We start from the raw sequence: 20,195 nt of genomic DNA, 5'->3' as shown, positions 1-20,195 counted from the left end.
ATTAAATGTTTTAATGTTTGCACGTTTACTGTTTTATTAGAGACTCATTATTTATTTATAATTAACTTTTTCACTTTCGTATTTATAATAAAGTGTCTTGATTATTTATTTATTAATATTGATATTAATACTAATACTAATAATAGTATAACAAAATATAAAAAAGTAACAAAAGTATCATATTATAAAATAAGATAAAAAAAATATAATCATTACTTTTGACTTTATAATAAAATATAATTATTACTCTTTACTTTATAATAAAATAAAATAATGTAATAAAGTAGTTAATCATTACAAAATCATTACATAATTTGACTTTTGGGTATAATAATCCTTATGATGGGTATATTTAGGGTGTTGTTAAATATACCCAAAAGTCAACCTTTCACGAGAGAGAAAGGTGGGTAGAAGAGAGAAAAAGGTTGTCATTAATTACATAAAGCATTAATTAGCTAATATTTTTATTTTATTTTTTATTAATTACAATCATTAGTTTTTAGCTTTTATATTATTTTTTAAGTGAACATAAAGTATTTTTTATACAATCAAACTTTTATGTAATGAGTTTTCTTAATCTTTGTTATAACACACAGACTTGACAAATGTTTTGAATAAATTATTCAACTTTTAAACCAATCAAGTTGAATAAAAAGTCGTCTGAAATGTGTAAAAATATTAAAAGACAACAGTTTATCATATAAATGCTTTAGTTTTTTAATTTAAAATGGTTAATATATAAAGTTGGCATACTCTTGTGATTTGTTTATTATATATAATTTGTTTATATAATTTGTTGCATTTGATTGTTTTAATTTATTATATATATATATATATATATATATATATATATATATATATATATATATATATATATAGTGGAGAGTTTAAATGAGAAGAATTAAAAATTAAGAATAAAAAGAATAAAGGATACAAAGGTAATTTGAACAAATCATTTAATGAGTCTATTATTTATTTTTGCTATTTAAATTAATGAACTCTAATCATTTAATGAGCTTATCTTATAAAATAGTTGTGTATCTTACACAATAAAAACAATCCTGCACATGATCTTACATTTTCAACGATTCCGACACCATTAAAACAATATTTTGGTGTAGGATACCGAATGTGAAGGACTCAATCACTTTTAAATAATTTTGTGACTCATAATAAAATGTGTTGGAAACAAAATTTTTAAATAATTTTGTCACTTCTAAAAAAATTTGTGTAGGAGCCAATACATTAATGATGGTGAAGGAGAAATTTATGATTGCATTAATAAGACTTGAGTAACTCTTTAAAATATTTATTAATATTCTACATCAAAATGTCTATACTACCCTTGGTAATTAAAGCATTAATTAAAATTGGACAAAAATGATATCTTGATTCACAACCATTGATAAAAAAAATATAGGGTATAGATTAATTCATTTTTTTTTCTTTTAAGAAGATTCTTCTCAAATGAACCTCCCCATATATATATATATATATATATATATATATATATATTGTTTATTGATTTGTTTAAATATTGGTTGTGTTATTTTCAAATTTCGTTTATAGGTATTCAGGTCTTGTGAAAAATTGATGAATTGGGTAAGAAGGTCGAATAAAAGACCTTGTGGTTTCGTGTATAGGGTTGTGCTCCAGTGTGATCGTGGCGGACAAATGAGAGAAGAGTTACAAAATCGATATCATATCTGCGCGGACATTTTTGTCAGGGATGTAAATTCATTATATCATGACTTGTGTTTCTTTGGGTCGCCTTGTCCAAAAGAACACTGGATGAAAATGCCTGAAGCAGGTGTTCTGATTGCCAATAAGTTTGGTGTAATCGTCCATTCTTTAAGCATGTCAGGCAGTTTCACTATTTTTCCGTTTTGGAGTGGTCCAGAAGAGATTCAATATCACAGAGCTCTTACAATTGCCCTAGTAAATGACGATAACCATTATGTCATGGTGGAATTACAAGGAGGGTACCCAATGCCTACAATCACGCCTTATTGGAATTTTCGCAACATTAGCATGTCTGCGGCTGGATGGGAGACCATGTATAGGTGACGTGTAGAATTATATACCCAACTTTATCATCGTGAAAGTGGTTTTGTCGATCTAGGTGATTAATTGTTTTAATGTTTGCACGTTTACTGTTTTATTAAAGACTCGTTATTTATTTATGATTAACTTTTTCACTTTCGTATTTATAATAAAGTGTCTTGATTATTTATTTATTAATATTGATATCAATACTAATAATAGTATAACAAAATATAAAAAATAACAAAAGTATTATAAAATAAAATAAGATAAAAAACATAATTATTACTTTTAACTTTATAATAAAACATAAGTATTACTTTTAACTTTATAATAAAATAATATAATAAAATAGTTAATCATTACTAATGTATGAGTTACATACTTACATGTACAACAACAAGAATAGAATTTTAAAACAAAACTAAAGATCATTTAAGTTCTACACAATTAGTGATATTGGACTAAACAAGACAACAAAGGAGCTCACCATGGATCGAATTTAGCTCGACACCAAAACTACACAACCAAACTTGCAGCTATTTTCAAGCGAAGTTCAAATCGCAAGCTAAATAAACGAAACAAACCCACTAAATATTTAATTATTTGAAAGAATATAACCTTTTGATTGCAACAAGACCATATATATGAATAGCAAGTCTCCATGAACAGTAACTATATATAGATATGATAATATAATATAATTTTATTATTATACTTAGTTATTGTTATAGATCAATTTATTTTATCTCTCAGTATATCTATCTGATACACACATTTAACATGTTTAATTGTTTTATTAATCTGGTTTTTCTTCGATTACTTGCGTTCGTTAATAAAAAAAAAATACAAAATACAAAGTTGTGTGTGATTGTTTTTCATGATGTTCTTGCATAAATTTCACTGAAAACTGGGTTATGTTTGAAATAGAGTCTTTATATTGTATCATAAGCTAAATCAAGTGTCAGTGTCATAACGGTACTATGACAAGTGAAACCGATAACGATCGGATAACAACCATCCTAGTATCAGTATTATTGGATATACTTTGAAGTATATACACTTTGAAACCATTTAATTTATTTAATTTGATTTTTGTTCAATAACTCACGTTCATTATCTTTTTTGTAAAATTGAATACCGAATGTGTTCAATAATTTTTTTCACGTTTCTTCTGTAAAAACTTTGTTGAAAACAGAGTTTATTTTTCAAAAGAGTACCATGACGAATCAAGCTCATACCAGTGCAATTATCGGAACTAAGTCACTAACTGATATTCATCTTCATGACTTTCAATGTAAAATACATTTTTTAGACATGTCATAACTTTAAACCGAATGTGGGTACCATAATACGTAACGAACCAATGCGGTACCAACCGAATTCCCCTACGTAATGAACCGACCAAATTTCCGCCGCGTCGCGCGGAGAAATTCACCTAGTTATATATTATAAACACATTAATACATGCACCATGCAGAATTCAAACTATTAACATTTACATTGTGTTCCAGAGTTTACTAATGGAAGGAGAGGAAAAGAAACAAAAAGAAAGTAAAACTATTTTGTGTTCCAAAGTTTCATTTAAGGAAGGAAAAGAAAGAAAAATAAAACATGTCGTGTTCCCGAGTTTCGTTTAAGGAAGGAAATGAAAGGAAAACTAGGCTAATTTCTTTAGTTATTATTTCCTTCTGATTTGGGAGGAGATGGTGGGAAAGACATCTTTTTTTTTCCTTTCTCGTCCTTTCCTTTCTCACTTTTACTTTCTTTTCTTTTCCCTCGTTAAGTTAACTCGGGATGTTTGGCAAAAGTAGCTGGTGGCTGGTGGCTGGTGGCTGGTGGCTGGAAGCTGATAGCTAGTGGCTAATAGCTGTAGTTTTTTAGATATATTTGGTGTTTGACAGAGTAGTTGTAGCTTTTAATAAAATGTATAAAATGACTAAAATAGACATAACTAAAAATTTAAAAAGTTTATGCATTAAAAATTTCATTATCTTTAGAGCATTCACATCCATTCTACCATATTTTCACCCTAAATTACACTAAAAAACACTGCATTTTCTCTCTTCTTTTCAATTAAATAATATTTTTTATACCTTTATCATTACCTTTTCTCTCTCCTCTACTCACAACCACTTTCAAAATATATTAAAAAATTATAGAGGGTGAACAGTATCCCCCTAAATATACAGATGAACAATAACATTTTCTCTCTCCACCACTCACAACAACTTTTTATACTCTTTATATTAGGGTCCTAATATTAACACAGGCCAAACACTTATTTACACATGGTGTATACGTGCCGTATATAGTTATACGGCCCGTATAGAATGAAAAAACTAAAAAAGTCTGTGCCAGTAGACTTTGTCAGTTTTTTACATTCTATACGGGCCGTATAACTGTATACGGCCCGTATACACCATGTGTAAATAAGTTGCCTGGTCGTATACAATGTATACGAACGATGTATACGGGCCGTATAACAGTATACGGCCCGTATGAAACGAAAATTAGATTTTACCCAAAGTATTTAAGGGATTTAAGGTGTCAATCACACGAGACATTTTACAGTCGTGAGATGGTCAAATCTTTCTAAAAGTAGGAAAAAATAAAACATTAACAAGTAACAAAGATTGAAGAACAAAAAAACGTGTCGTATGACTGTAATAAAAAGGAAGAGTGCGACATTTGATGAGAGTTGTAAGGAGAAGCGTTTTAATCAAGGGTCCCGTCATTACAACCACTTGTTTTCAACGGGGATGTAATGCAATGATTCCTCTCAATTGAATAGACAGACACTTGCTTCATATGACTCACTTGAATCGTCTCGAAAGTACTGAACAACCGAAATAACAGCTTCGGTTTCATCAGCCTGTACCGAAGAAACCAAATTCGCAACAATGAGTTTGAGTCCAATGTTTCGAATCATCATAGAAGACGTTTCGGGTTCTTCTGCTAGTGGTCGGGTTCCCAATGCTTACACAAGGTGATAAACAACGCTGATATGAACACAAACCAACTGCTTTATCTTGAGTCGTCGGGAAAACTTTTTCCTCAGGGGAGGGTGAGTAGTATGAGTCTGAGTCCATTGTGGTCCGTGAATGTTTCGAATCATCATAGAAGACGTGTCAGGTTCTGCTAGAAGACTATCAGGATTTTGTTGGTTTGTTTCCATGTTTCCAGGTAAGGTTTAGAATCTTTGAAGTATTCTTGGTTCAATTCCAACTCTTCTGAAAGACAAGAATACAACGTTTATGTATCACAAGGAATGACCGATCTAAGGCAGAGAACCTGATTTAGATACACAAATTCATCACTGGTTTCTACAGCACAAGCACATACACAATTTATTGGAAGAACCCGACACGTCTTCTGCTAGTTACTCTTTTCTTCGATTTCAACAAATCTTTCAAGGTCTTAAGTGATGGACAATTGGATAAAAGATGTAGAAGAGTTTGTGTAGAGATCTTTACGTACAAATTTGCATTATCCTTACGGTTACAAATGAAATATTAAAAGATGTTAGTTTCTTGACAGTATGGTTTCTCGACAAATGAAGTATTATCTGACAAATGAAGTATTAAAAGATGTTAGTTTCTTGACAGTATGGTTTCTCGACAAATGAAGTATTAAAAGATGTTAGTTTCTTGACAGTATGGTTTCTCGACAAATGAAGTATTAAAAGATGTTAGTTTCTTGACAGTATGGTTTCTCGATAAATGAAGTATTATTTGTCCTTGCTGCCTCTTCGGTTGGTAAAAGACATAGGATGGTTTCTAATACAGGCTCTTTTAGAGAAGCGTTGGGATTCAAGGGTTTCTAATCTATTAGAACGATCCTTGTTTTGTTAGATTTGTTACGGATGCAGCTGCGGCCACTTAGAGTGCTTTTGTGTCCCTGTCGAAGTGTTCTCGAAATTGAAGGAAAAGAAAAAATGGTTGCTGATGTTTTTCACTATCAGGATTTTGTTGGTTTGTTTCCAGGTAGGGTTTAGAATGTTTGAAGTATTCTTGGTTCGGTTTCATCTCGGGTGAGTTGTGGTTGATTTATAGGAGGAGGTTATGAAACGAATATATGTTTATGCGAATTCCCAACATCCTTGGTTTATTCTCGTTTAATCTATTAGAACGATCATTGTTTTGTCACGTACATGCGTTTAATTACCAACATCCTTGTTTTGTCACGTACATTTCGTAAGAAACTTTTCGTGCACTGAACCTTCAGTTGTGTACGCAAATTCACCACCGGTTTCTACAGCACAAGCACATACACCGGTTTCCAAGTAGGGTTTACAACCTGATTCAATATAAACAATGGTTCTCCAATTCCAGAGTAAGCAAATACACAACGGTTCTCCAATTTCAGAACAGTAATGAACGTTCGGTTGTGTATACAAATTCATCACCGGTTTCTACAACACAAGCACATACACAAGGAGAATGTTCTCGAAATTGAAGATGAAGATGAAGAAACGAGGGTTTATTCTCTTTAATCTATTAGAACGATCCTTGTCTTGAGAACCTGATTCTGATTTAAGTTGCAAGACTTCAATTTGTGGATTTCGGTTGGGTCGGAAACTTAACAAGAGAAGCAACTAAAAAATACAATTGATTACTCGGTCGAAAAATGGCCAATAATCCGTTCATAATAGAAGAGTTGAGCAAGAATTGGGTCCGTCGCATGATAGAAGATACATATCGTCCGTTAAAGTTGAGATTCCTGATGCAATTTTCACAGTGGTGCCAATGTCATACTACTACAATCCTTCGAACCCTTGATGTCCATCACCGGTTTTAACTCATGAAAAGGAAAGAAACAAATTTTTTTTAGAGAAGTGTTGGGATTAAGGGTTTATGACTCAAAGTTAACATTCTGATTCAGATTCAGGAAGCAGATGATTTTGTTTGTTTGAGAAACTAACAAGGTAAACCTGAATTTTCAGATTTTTAGACACTTACTTGAACCGTTAGTAATGCTAGATGTCATTTTGGCTGAACCACAACCTATTACAGCACTGTATGAACCTGTGTTTTGAAAATAGGCTTTGTTCTTCGTTTATTGGATCGTTCTAATAGATTAAAGAGGTTTTTACCATTTTTTACCATATGTATACGGGCCGTATACGGTTTATACGGCCGTATACTCTCGGTAATTTTTTTTTACCGATCGTATACAATGTATACGATGATCGTATACGGGCCGTGTATTTTTATACGGCTCGTATACTATGGGTAAAAAATGGTTTATTCTCTTTAATCTATTAGAATGATCCTTGTCTTGATAACCTGATTCTGATTTAAACAATGGAATTTGTGGATCAACAGAAATAACTGAAAATAACTCGCCATTCTCTTGCACCTGTATACGTTGATTGTGGATTTAACTTGCAAGAATTGTGTCCGTCGCATGATAGAAGATACATATCGTCCGTTCAAGTTGAGCTTCCTAACCTGACAATTTGTTGGAAATTGTTGATTTCTGTTGGTTCAGATCTCGGAAGTACTAGCAGAAGAACCCGACACGTCTTCTGTGATGATTCGAAACATTCTGAATAACTAGCAGAAGAACCCGACACGTCTTCTGTGATGATTAGAACGATCCTTGTTTTGTCACATACATGGAAAAACAAGGACCATTCACCTCTTTCAACCTACCAAAACACCAAAACCCGTACCGGTGATTGCTTATCCATCTTCTTGAGTATTTTTCTAACTTTATGCTTGCATCCACCACAGTGAATATTAACTTTGAGTGAAAGAGTTTGGAAACCGGACAGAATCTACGAAGAAACTGTTGGAATTTGTGGATTTCGGTTGGTTCAGAAACTTAACAAGAGAATCAACTAAAAAAATACAATTGATTACTCGAGGTTTTTTCTCTTCTGGTTACCAGGCCTATCATCTCCGTCTACGTTTGGTTTCCTCAACGAAGAACCATCAGCCATTATCTACACTTTTTCCTTTGGTTTTCTGGTTGATTTTGATGGGTGAGGGTTTTGAATTGATTTATGCGCTCAAGTTTCAAGTACTGGAGTGAAATATTTGTTGGAATTTGTGGATCAACAGAAATAACTGAATACAACCGGTCAAATCACACACTATATAAAGTGTAAACTTATCGTGTGTTGTAGTTTGGAAAGATGACCGAATAGAAATCCGAATCAAGATTTACGTCTGATGTCCAAGTTTGATCACATTTGACTTTGTTCTTCGTTTTTTGGATCGTTCTAATAGATTAAAGAGAGTAAACCATTTTTTACCCTGAGAATACGGGTCGTATACTATTATACGACCCGTATACAACATGTGAAAAATTTTAACAGATCATTTTTGCCCTTTAAATACGGGCCGTATACTATTATACGGTCGTATACAGCATGTGAAAAAATTTTAACCGATTGTATATAATGTATACGATGATTGTATACGACCCGTATACTATGGGTAAAAATTGGTAAAAAATGGTTTATTCTCTTTAATCTATTAGAACGATCCTGATTCTGATTTAAACAATGGAATTTGTGGATCAACAGAAATAACTGAAATAAGAGCTTCAGTTTCATCAACCGATATGTTTGGTGTAAAAGCTCACATTTTACTACGTTGACCATGTTTTTTGACAAATCATCTGCTTCCTAAATCTGAATCTGAAAGTTAACTAGACCCCTCAAGTTATCATTCATAACAACTAAGCGTCTGGAGAAGAGTATGTTGATATAGGAGAGTTGATGCAATTTTCCAAGCATTTTATCGTGTGTTGTAATTTTAATGAAGCAATGAAGATTGAATATGCAAACCGCATCCGTCTTCTGTTATGATTCGAAACATTCTGAATAACTAGTAGAACCCGACACGTCTTCTGTGATGATTCGAAACATTCCGAATAACTAGCAGAACCTGACACGTCTTCATAGCCATATTCCCACTCACAAGTTGTTGATCTTTGGGTGGTGATTTACTCCCGAACAAACCATGCCCACCTTGACCAGAATAGATAAGCGTATCACTCGATCCACTTACATTCGAATAACGCTGAGAATCCACAATGCTTATGGCCAGATTCTTTCCTTCAATCTTGGCAAAATCAATGCCTGCTTGTTTTATTATCACGAAAGTACTGAACAACCGAGATAACAGCTCCAATATTTATCACCAACTCATCTTTAGTAGTGTTTGTTTGAGAACCTGATTCAGATACACAACGGTCTCTTTGCTTCGTCCACTAGAACTATTTGTGTATGCATTCTTTTGGTAGTTAACAACGCTAATTAGAAAAAAATCTGTAAAATTAATCATAGCAATTGCTAAAACAGGATGGATGTGACACACACAGATAGATAAGTTGTCACAGTTGTCAAGACTGTTTGTCAGGTTTCCAATGCTCACACAGGGTGATAAAAAACGTTGATACAAACACATGTGTTTCGAGATAGGCTTTGTTCTTGGTTTAATGAAGTTACACGTAACATCTAGTTATATTCAGATTTAAACAATGCCCGCCTCAACTGAGATAACTGACATCCATCAAGCTCAAAAAGAAAACTTGTGTTTCCCATAGTCACAAAAGATTGCGGTTTGTATTTCGCATAGCCACCGTTTCCGTAGTAAAAAACGGTTGGGTTTGCACATTCAATCTTCAATACTTCATTAAAATACCACTAGTAGAAGAATCCGACACGTCTTCATGTTACGGAGAATGTTCTAGAAATTAAAGGAAAAGGAAAAGATTTGTTGAAATCAAATTTGACAACTATGACAACTTATTAAAAGTAGCAATCACCTCCAATCATTTCCTTGTCAAATCACACACTATAAAGTTTAAAGTTATCGTGTATTGTAGTTTGGAAAGATGACCGAATAGAGATCTGAATAACAAACTGTGGAGAACTTGTTTTTGTCGGGTTCTTCTGCTAGTTACTCGATCAACGGACTGATCGGTAACATTACTCTACTTGTGCTCCGATTTAAGCGGTGTGTTCCGATCAACGTTGTTAAAGGTGATGAAGAGTTTAGAAACCCTAGAATGATGGTGTTTTTAGTGGAAAAAACGCGATACTTGAAAAAACATCCTTATATATGGCCTGTATACATTTATACGGCCCGTATACATTTGGTAACATCAAAAACCTACCAAAATAATTCCATGTATACATTTATACAAATCGTATAAACATGTATACGGCTCGTATAACTATATACGGGCCGTATATAGTAAAATCAAAAAAACATTCTCTGCGCATTTTCCTATTCAAAAACATTCTATACGGGACGTATATTTTGTGTACGGCCCGTATACACTAGGGATGTGAAAATAAGATATAGGGGTGTGGGAACAAGGGGAGACTTATATTATAAAAAAACTCCACACAGAGAATTTAATGGAATGGATGTGAATGCTCTTAGGCTAGAGGGTATGGTGATGGTCCTCCAAGGGAGGATGATCCGCCACGTAGGCAGCACGTCATAGTCCTCCCAAGGATGGTCCATCCCTCAAAACTAGAGGGTATGGAGGATGATCCTAGTCCTAGTCCTCCCCACCACTTTTATGTTTTTTTTAATCTTCTACTTTTTTTTAATCTTCAACTTTTTTTTTAACATTTACCAAATAAACTAACAAAAATATTTTCATTAATATTAAAAGACATTACATTACATAAACATAAAAAAGCATACACTTAATAAAAAAACATAAACTTAATAAAAAAAACATAGAGTTAAATAATTTGATGCTTCTTCATGATGTCGGTTTTTAGTTTTTTCAACATCGAACGTTTCGGCTCGGGATACTCATCGACATCCATCGTTATTATTTCCCATTCCTTGAGCCGAATTTTTTCATCAGAAATTCGGATTTTCTCATTCGACAATCAGACATTCTCGCGTAACTTTTCTTCCGCTACACGAGTTTTTTCTTTGACGGCCCGCTCCTTCGCCTTCGCCTTTTGGGCCGAGACGTCTGTGTACGTTTTTAAGTGTTCCATAAACTCTTCCATCTTTGGGTCCACCTTTTCCTTTTCTTTCCCCTTGGCCATCTCCTTCTTTGATTTGTCCCGACCCTGTGGACGCTCCTCTTCATGTACGGCGTACCCCTCTTCGTCAAACTCGGCGTCATCATTTAAGTTTATGTGACACCTTGCGTCCGATCCACCGGCGCTAAAACTACCCGTTTCCGATGTTTTTTGGCGTTTCGCCATCTCCACCTCGTTGGGAATCGACGCTCATTTTGGTTGCGTTTTCAAAATTTCCCACGCGCGAACGTGTGCAAAGTTGGTATTACCATTGTTCGCCTTATACTTCTCCAACGCTTGTTTAAACACATCGTCGTCGCTCATGCCGCTACGACGCCCACTTGTATATATTTTATTATATTCGTCGCAAAACTTATTGACGAACCCGTTCATTTTCCGCCACTTTGATGACACCGAGTCGATATCTCGATACGGGCCTTGGTCCATAAGCATGAGGAACTTCGCCAAAACCTTGGACCAAAACCCGCCACCCGCTTGGTTATTACCTATAAAAAACAAACAAAATATATAAAATAAACAAAATAAACACACTACAAACAAAAATTAAAAAAAATAAACAAACTGTTAACAAAATAAAAAAACTTTAAACAAAATAAACAAACTGTTAACAAAAATTTAAAATTTAAAAAAACTAGTAAAATCAATCGCGCGCGTTGCGGCGGGTGTCGGTTTCAATAACGCGCTACAACAAAAAAAAACCTAAAAATATATCAAACACTAAAAATAAGCACATCACAACGATAGAAAGAACCGAACAAAGAGAAATATCCGGAATACATGTTTTGTATTTTATTAAAACCGTCCCTGTGTCGCGATGGGAATCCCAGTTTGAAGGTGAAGTCTGGTTGCAGCAGGAATTCCAGTTTGTAGGTGAATTCTGGTGCAATTGGACTAATGAGAGACTTCTGTTTGGTGATAACACATATATAAAAAGAATTTAAATACTTGTTGAACAAAGTTAGTTTTGTGACCGATGTATCGTCCTAATACCTGCACATAAGAAGTCCAGTTTGGGTTGAAATATAGCAAGCTTAAGCCACAAACATGATAGAAATATGGACCTTTTTTTCACCATTTATCTTAACGCCAAAAAACATGCCCAAGTAATATAAAGACTTCAAACAATATGTAAGCACATACAGTATGTGTAGTAATTTTATGATATAGTAGAATTTTTACAATTACATTTGCAAACGATGGTTATATGATGTTGCAAATACAAAACCAAAAATATGTATAAGTAAATTATGAAAAGTACATTTTTTAAATTTTGCATATCCTTCTATTTGAGCGAAAAAGGAGGCATTAAATATTGAAACTCAAATATGTGATAATCTTATTGGAACCCAATGGCTTTTCATATACACACAAAAAAAAGTTGTTACAATCAAAGTTGTAAGCTGATCAACAACCCATAATCACCCTACCATATGCAAAGATGCTAGCTGCACCTACAGAATAAAAAATAAATTGCAATCAAAGTTGTAACCCGACCTACAAGCTATAATCTTACCTTACCATATGAAGTTTACCCCGTTACAAATAAAATATGACCTGCAATCTAACAAACTACTTTGTTTGTGTCATAACCGTTCTCAGTTGAAACATTGAAAGTGACCCAACCTCAAAACACAATCATATGAGATGAAAAATCGAAAGATATTGACCTCAAGACATTTTTGCACATCCTCATGAGTATGCGATCCTTTGACAGACTAAAATCATAACCTGACATAAACACAAATTATGAAGAATAATTAGTTACTAAATCACGGAAACCTTAAAGCTTAAATTAGCAGCTATTTAGACTAAATGTGATAACCAATCCGCAATAAGTAACTTACCATGAATTTCTAACTCGACAAAAATTTATTTGTTAACTATCACGTGTTTCAAGTCATAACTAACTGACTGACACAAAGCTTTGTGTTTTCATTTATAAACCATATAATAAATCTTAATAGAGAAAGGAAGTTGTGAACAGGAATGCCCACTTATGTACATCCAGCCAAAAGGTTACTTATTTACAACAAGAGGGTTTGTTAAAAAGGTCAACAAAGTCAACCATTACAGTTAGAAACAGAAACCCTCCTGCAAATTGAACCCATAGCCCCCTTTAAAGGTTTCAATTCTTTTTACCAAGCAAGATTAACTGCACAGATAAAGAACCGCGCTTTCTAGTCTTCACATGAATTGCTTGAGACCGGAATGTAAATTTCTTACAAAATCCTTCGCTGTCATCGTTAAATCTTTATCCATCTGTGAAAAATATAACATGGGTTTCAATTAATTCACACCAAACCACAAACTTCAGATATAAAATCAAAAGGTCAACGCTCATCACACAAAAAGTCAAATCTTTACCTGAGCGACTACGGTGATATGAAGCATAGAGTTGGCAAAGATCACAGCATTGCTGTTGATCACAGATAAGTGCAGCTTCTCTATTTCAGCTAATGTTTTTCCAACAACACCCAGTTTTTTCTCACAATGGATTCTTATTAGAACATCGTTGCATATGAACCGTGCCTTGATTTCAGGCAATTGCTCTGATAAACATGAGATATTTTCGTCTGATGAAGATATTTCACCGCCAACGGTCACCATCTCAAATCTTCTAGATTCTACGTTTGATCTCTTGGAGGTCTGCTCCTCAAGTGTTTTCACTTCCTCTTGAAGGGTTTTCATGTACTCGATTGCATCTCCGAGAACATAAGCCTTATCCATCTATCATTCGTAACATGCAAATTATGAGAAAATAGTGCACCCATGATGCATGGTACATAACTTTATGGTATTGAAAGTTTGAAACACAATTTAACATATCATTTTCATTCAACAGATGGTGGTATCTGTACTAAGTGGCCCATGGGACGCAATATTCGGTGGTGGCAACCTACCCGCGTTTGTGGTGGGAGCCGTTCACCACCTCCGGACGTCATACTTTCCAAGGTTTCTGGTGGCGGTATGCATTAGAGTAACTAACTAAGTCTAACTCGAAAGGTTCCAGTCAAGTCGAGTCAGATTGGGACATGATTTAGGATGGAAAAAAAGTTGTATCGATCAACGAATTCTCTTGTTGCTCTTACTCCCCTATATCTCTTCTATTAACCACAGACAGTTGAGCAAGCTACTTTAATGTGATAAACCTAAAATCCATGTACACATGATAAGCAGAACGATGCGTTCATATAGTTAATTACCTTCATTTGAGATTAAGAAAACTCACATGACCCCTAATCGAAAACCATGAGCAACATTAGGTGTATTTCATATAGCAAAACGATTCAGATTAGAGATGTTGGTTGCTGGTCTTCCATAATACAATTGAAAAAGAAAAAGAATGATACAATCGATTTGCCAGAGGAACCACCAAGCTAAGCCAATCACCTCCAAGAGCCGGCCAATCCACCATCCAAGATGTAAGCTGGTGACCGGATAATGGCCGGAACCCTAATCTGGCCGGAACCTGAACAAACATCGCCGTTAACACCAGATCCAACCAAAAAGGATGTTGCATGACATTGATCTACTGATTTCATAACCAAATCGGAGGTGGTAAACTTACCGGTTTTGTTTGCTCAACGTGGGACCACCGCCGACGCTTAATCCCAACCGTGCACTTGGCGGAAAGCGGTATTATCGCCGTTGCTCCGCCACAGCTTGGCCGCTCTCGCCGGCGTGCCCAACGCTCTATCCAATCCTTTGACGATATCTCTGGCAACTGAATTTTTTTCTAATTGGAAGAGCGGTGGGTTTATTGCTGGTGTTTTGATGTATGGCATAAGGTTTTAACGTGAACAAAACACGTGGGCTGAAAAGTTGGCCCAATGAATATGTGCCAGGATCTCTGGCACTATTCATTCAGTTCTAAAATTAATAGATATAAATAAACAAACTTTAAAAAAGTTAGAAACTGTTAAGAAAAAAATTAGAAAAACAAACTTTAAAAAAATCTTTAAACTTTAAAAAATATATAAACTTAAAAAAAAGATAAACTTTAAAAAAAATACCAACCTTTTGTCGGGTGTGTAGACGTGCTTATGTAAGCCTTGGCTAAGGCTTCTTCTTCGATTGGCGTCCACTTAGTCGACTTCGGTTTGGACGGTTGCTCACCCACCACTTGCTTGCCTTTTTTTCGTTTGCCTTTTTCTTTAGGCGGTTGGGTTTCGGGAACAACCTCCACATCGTCGTCGGGTTCAGATTGTTGAACGGGTTGCGTCGGGATCAGTTGTGGTTGAACGGGTGGTGTCGGGTTTGGTGGGAAATTAAAAGCATCCGCATCATCATTTGTTGAAGGGCTTGATTTTGAGAGAATTGAGCGAATTGGTTCGGCGAATGTTGGAATGATGCAAACGTATTTGATGAATATTGCGAGAATTGGTTCGGTTCTAGCATCAGATAATATCCCGGAACCGAGAAAACATTAGGTTGGGTCGGGTTGTTGGGATTGTTCGGGTTGTTGAAGGGATCCATGATAGAGTATAAGATTATAAGAGTGGAAGAAGATTTATAAAACTGAAGTGAGAGGGATGGAAATTTGGGGTTAAAATGGTGAATGGAGGTGAAAATGGATTTGAAATATATATATATATATTTTAGATATTTGACCGTTGGTTTTTATTTTGAAAATGGATTTTTTTTATTTATCTAACAGTTACTTTTATGGAGGGGGGGCCAAAATTATGCTTCGTCGCCAACGTCCAGGGAACGACGATTAGGACGGGGAAGGGTTGGTGTTGCTGGCGTCGTCGGACCAAGACGGGATGGGAACGTCCCCCATACCCTGCAGCATTAGATGTTAAAATAGTCATTTTTCACTAAAAGGTTGTAGCTCCTTCTAAACGCTACTAGTAGGAGCGTTCAACTAAAAACTTCAAACTCCTAATCTAAAAGCTTCAAGCTCCTTCAATCAAACAAAATTTTTTATTGATTATAAGTTTTTTCTTAAAATCTTAAAGCTAGAAGCTCATAAAAGCTCCATATCAAACATATCCTTAACCGTCAGGTTATCTTCGGGCCGGGTCGGGCCGAATAATAAACAAACCAAACCCATCATTTTGATCCGATTGTAACTCCAATTGTTATTACACCAAAATCCCCAAAACCGAAACCCTAGCACGATGAACTCTACATACAAAACCCTTTCGTCAATCTTCACACGGCCACATGCCGGATTAACTCACCGGAGCTCAGATCTACAACAATGGAGGGGGATCCGAGTGAAGATATTCAACAACAACTTGGAGAGAGGACTAACGTTTATGCAGAGGATAATGCAGTCGAGTGGCATCGAACGCATGATTAAGAACGAACAGATATATCACATCAAAAACTCAGAGAAACGGATTTTGGCGCGAAAGAATCTACAGCGTCGGCTTAAATCTCAAGATCTAGCTCGTAAGCTTAAGTCGATTCTCGTTAAAAAAGTCAGGTACGGGTATTTGTTGATTTTGTTTTGTGTTTGATTTATGTGATTTGTGAACGTGTAGGATTTAGAAATGTTTTGATTGTGGTAAACTTAGGGTACTATTATAGATTTTAGGTTTTCATTGATGAACAGAGGATTATGAGAGCGGAATTTGATGTATAATTCTTGGAAGAATTTGAATTGTTAATTTGTTTAAGTAACTATTAATATGTGATTTCTGAACGTAAAGGATCCTGAAATGTTCTGATTGTTGTAAACTTAGGGTACTACTATAGATTTTAGGTTTTCATTGATGAACAGAGGATTATGAGAGCAGATTTTGATGTATAATTGGAAGAATTTGAACTGTAAATATGTTTAATATGTGATTTACGAACGCATAGGATTGAGAAATGTTTGATTGTGGTAAACCTAGCTTTTTTGCAATAGATTTTAGGTTTTTATTGATGAATAAAGTAATATGAGAGCAGAATAAGATGTATAATTGGAAGAATTTGAACTGTTAATATGTTTAAATAAGTAATATGATGGATATCTAAGGGAGAAACCAATTGAAGGCACTATGATAAAAGAATTTTAAGTGCACCTCTTTGATTTATCACCCTTGGTACCGGCTGTTCAGGCTTTTCTTCGGTTTTTACAAGAATATTAACGCGTGATGTTTGAGAATGCACCTTAGCCTGTTGGTTTCTGGAGGGATGTAGTGTTTGTTTGTTTAAGGTTTATGAATCGGATTTGAATTTTGTTTTGACAAGATGCTTAAGACCAAGTAAGTACCCAAGTTTATCTATTCATGGCAAAACTTTTAAATGCAGAATTATTAAGAGGTGTACACAGGAATGTTTATATAGTTTTTTTCTAACACACATTATACATAGATTATTCACTAAACTTTCCAAGGAGTTTTAATAAGAAATTTGGAAGTCAGAAAGATATTGTAGACCTCAGTGGCTAAGTAGTTAATGCTTTAAAATTCAGATATGACTCAAGGACCGATATCGATATTTACTGAATTTATATATATAGCAATTTAACACAAAACAATTCAGTATACTCTCCTATCATTAACAAATTAATCTATTGCAACTTGCAAAACACTAACAATTGTAGCAAGTAGGAACTGATTAAGACTTAAAACACTAACATTTAACGCTAATAATTAACAATTAAGACCTAAAACACTAATAGCAACAATAAGAAGAAAGATGAATGCTAGAACTATGAAGAAAGGTGCTGATATCGGGAAAATCGGTGATATATCGATCAAATATCTATCCAATATCGCCGATAATACTGGTATCGATATTCTGACCGATATCTTCCACCGATATCTCACCAGGGGACTGATAACCGATATACTGGTGATATATCGCGATATTAACTATATAGCTCAGTGGTAGAGTTTAGACAACTAATATGGGATGACAATGAAAGTAAATTCCAATAAGTGCTGATGGTGCATGACTATTTTAAGTTCAATTGTGTAGAAAGAATTCGAATAAAGACCTGTTTGTGATATTTTTTGTGTGTGTTCTCACACGCTTGAAGAGAGATAGACCTATATAATTGAACAGCTCTGATTTGTTCTTAAAGGCTTAAACCATGATTGAATATCAATATCACACACAATTAACAATTTGCATTTTATCCTTCAAGTATTTAATTAAACAGTCTACATTACTTTGTATATGGCCTTAAGATTTCCGTCAAAGGATTTATAGGAATAAGCACCTAATAAGTAGTTAAATATTCGAGTAGCAGAGCAGGCAAACCGAACCAGATGGGTTTATGCAACATGGGAAAGCCAATAGTACTTCTTTTTAAAGCTTTAAGGCTATGGGTTACCATCTTATTATTAAGAGTAAATTGCATTTTACGTCCTTCAACTTTGAGCCAAGTTACATGTGTTGTCCTTTAACTAACGAAATTACATTGGATGTCCTTTATGTTAGTGTTTCTCAACAGGCGGTGTCCTTTTGCCTAACTCAACTAATTTTTTATGTTAACTCTTAAGTCTTAACACGTGCCACTCACGTGAGAGCATAATGGTCATTTTTCACTTGTAACTAAAACAAAATTAAATAAAAATAAATTTAGTGTATAGTTTTATGTTTTAATATTTATAAATTATAGATGTGTCAAGTATGATTATGAAACATATATCTTATCAGTACTAATCTAACTATTGAAATAAAATCATGCATGAGGTTTTTTTGTTTAAAAAATGGCGACTTTCTAATTATCTAATAGTCTTAAAAGACAAAGTCGGTGCCTATGCAACCGACCTTTGTCACCTCAAACTATATATATTTAAAGAGTAGAAATAAACAATAAAATAAATTAGATTGCAGTGAAGCTGGTTTTATTGATTCTGTTCAAAGACAAGGTTCTGTGTTCGAGGCTACCAACTTCCTTTTAATTTTAACTTTTTGGTTTCTTCTTGGTTATTTTTTTATTTGTTTCCTATTTGTTGCTTTTCTTTCTTGGTTATTTTTTTGTTTGTTTCCATTTTGTTGCTTTTCTTTCTTGGTTATTTTAATAATAACTATAAGTAAATATTATCATTTTATTTTTATACTAAGTGAGTTTTATAATTTACACGAGTTGAATACATTTATTATTACACACTTAGTAATAAAAATAAATTAAATGACAAAGGTCGTGCTACAAAGAAACTACTCGAAAAAATAACTATGTTTTTACGTGCTTATTTTTAAGTACATTCCGGTTTAGACCAAGTTGACGTGTTTTTTTTTCTCGGTAATGAGTCTAATCAAATATAATACATATTCGTGTTTATTTTTATGTGCGTTTTTAGTTGATCTACATTTTGACATAAATTGCGTTCGGAACGAGTTGGGTCAAATATTTTACGTTATAAATTCGGGTTATGTTAAGTTTTGGTGCCACCGCAACGCGCGGCGGGTCATTATACTAGTTTATATTAAAGAAGACTTGAAAAAACTGTGTTGTTAACAATAGTAATATTATTCTTTACAAAACATTTTAGAAGGCTTAAAGCTTGTCACATATGAATACTGAGGACACATTAGGCGACTTTTTACACGGGTTGGGTAACAAGAAATTTCTTTTAGGTTGAGCGGATCTGAAACATTAATTGTTCAATGTTTTTAAAAGATTTGTTTGATTAATACTTACTGTATCAATACAGCTCTCACCTGAAGTTTGTGACGTATCATAAAAAATGGTTTGCCTTATGTGACCTGTTTTACTTGATTAATGCAGGGGTTATTGAGCATATGAGCATGTTCGTTCCTGGATAATAACTTTGACTCAGGAGGAAATTGTTACATCCCTTTTTATTGAGACTTTAGTTTGCGAGTCTTATGTGTTCAATCATACATGTTCTTTAATTAATCTTTACCTATGTTACTACATTTTGACAACAAATGCAGGTTTTTTTGTTTGTTCTTTTACATTATTAAATATCTAAAAACATGAAGCCACGAGAATGCCGGAGTTATAACCAGCCGATTTCAAAATGCGGCTTAACCACTTAATAATCCTTGTCTAAGAGCATTCACAATATGTCCACCAAATTATGTGAAGAGGGTTTTTATATTATAAAAAGTAGTAATGGTTGTTAGTGGAGGGAGAATGTTACTGTTCATCTCTATATTTGAGAACACATTGTTTATCTTCTATAATTTTTTAATATATTTTGAAATT

The 20,195-nt window shown here is 34.1% G+C and overlaps 2 protein-coding genes across 12 annotated transcripts; one reads left to right on the top strand and one right to left on the bottom strand.

The window, feature by feature from the left end:
- Window positions 1–10,814: 10,814 nt before the first annotated feature.
- LOC110895077 (transcription factor bHLH25) lies at window positions 10,815–14,862 on the bottom strand. 11 transcript variants are annotated; one of them, XR_002566890.2, is made up of 7 exons: window positions 14,643–14,860; window positions 14,304–14,543; window positions 13,975–14,223; window positions 13,439–13,801; window positions 13,214–13,333; window positions 12,742–12,802; window positions 10,815–11,559 (listed from the first exon to the last, which is right to left on the bottom strand). XR_002566890.2 is itself a non-coding variant. In XM_022142345.2 (7 exons), the coding sequence occupies exons 3-6, from the start codon at window positions 14,014–14,016 to the stop codon at window positions 12,764–12,766; spliced, it is 480 nt and encodes a 159-aa protein (XP_021998037.1). In that variant the 5' UTR covers window positions 14,017–14,223; window positions 14,304–14,543; window positions 14,643–14,861; the 3' UTR covers window positions 10,815–11,559; window positions 12,742–12,763. The 11 variants fall into 11 exon arrangements, 8 of the variants coding, with proteins under 8 accessions (XP_021998037.1, XP_021998038.1, XP_021998040.1 ...); XM_022142345.2 differs by having other exon boundaries at window positions 13,298–13,333; window positions 14,643–14,861; XR_002566891.2 differs by lacking the exon at window positions 10,815–11,559 and adding an exon at window positions 11,654–12,525.
- A 1,282-nt stretch (window positions 14,863–16,144) lies between these two features.
- Window positions 16,145–19,942, top strand: LOC110895076. Its single transcript, XM_022142341.2, has 2 exons — window positions 16,145–16,508; window positions 19,752–19,942. The coding sequence occupies exons 1-2, from the start codon at window positions 16,198–16,200 to the stop codon at window positions 19,759–19,761; spliced, it is 321 nt and encodes a 106-aa protein (XP_021998033.1). The 5' UTR covers window positions 16,145–16,197; the 3' UTR covers window positions 19,762–19,942.
- Window positions 19,943–20,195: the final 253 nt, after the last annotated feature.

This window comes from Helianthus annuus, chromosome 12 (assembly GCF_002127325.2).
Source record: "Helianthus annuus cultivar XRQ/B chromosome 12, HanXRQr2.0-SUNRISE, whole genome shotgun sequence".
NCBI classification, from domain to species: Eukaryota; Viridiplantae; Streptophyta; class Magnoliopsida; order Asterales; family Asteraceae; genus Helianthus; species Helianthus annuus.
Note: the sequence above shows the minus strand (reverse complement) of the source record. Positions and strands in the feature narration are given on the sequence as shown.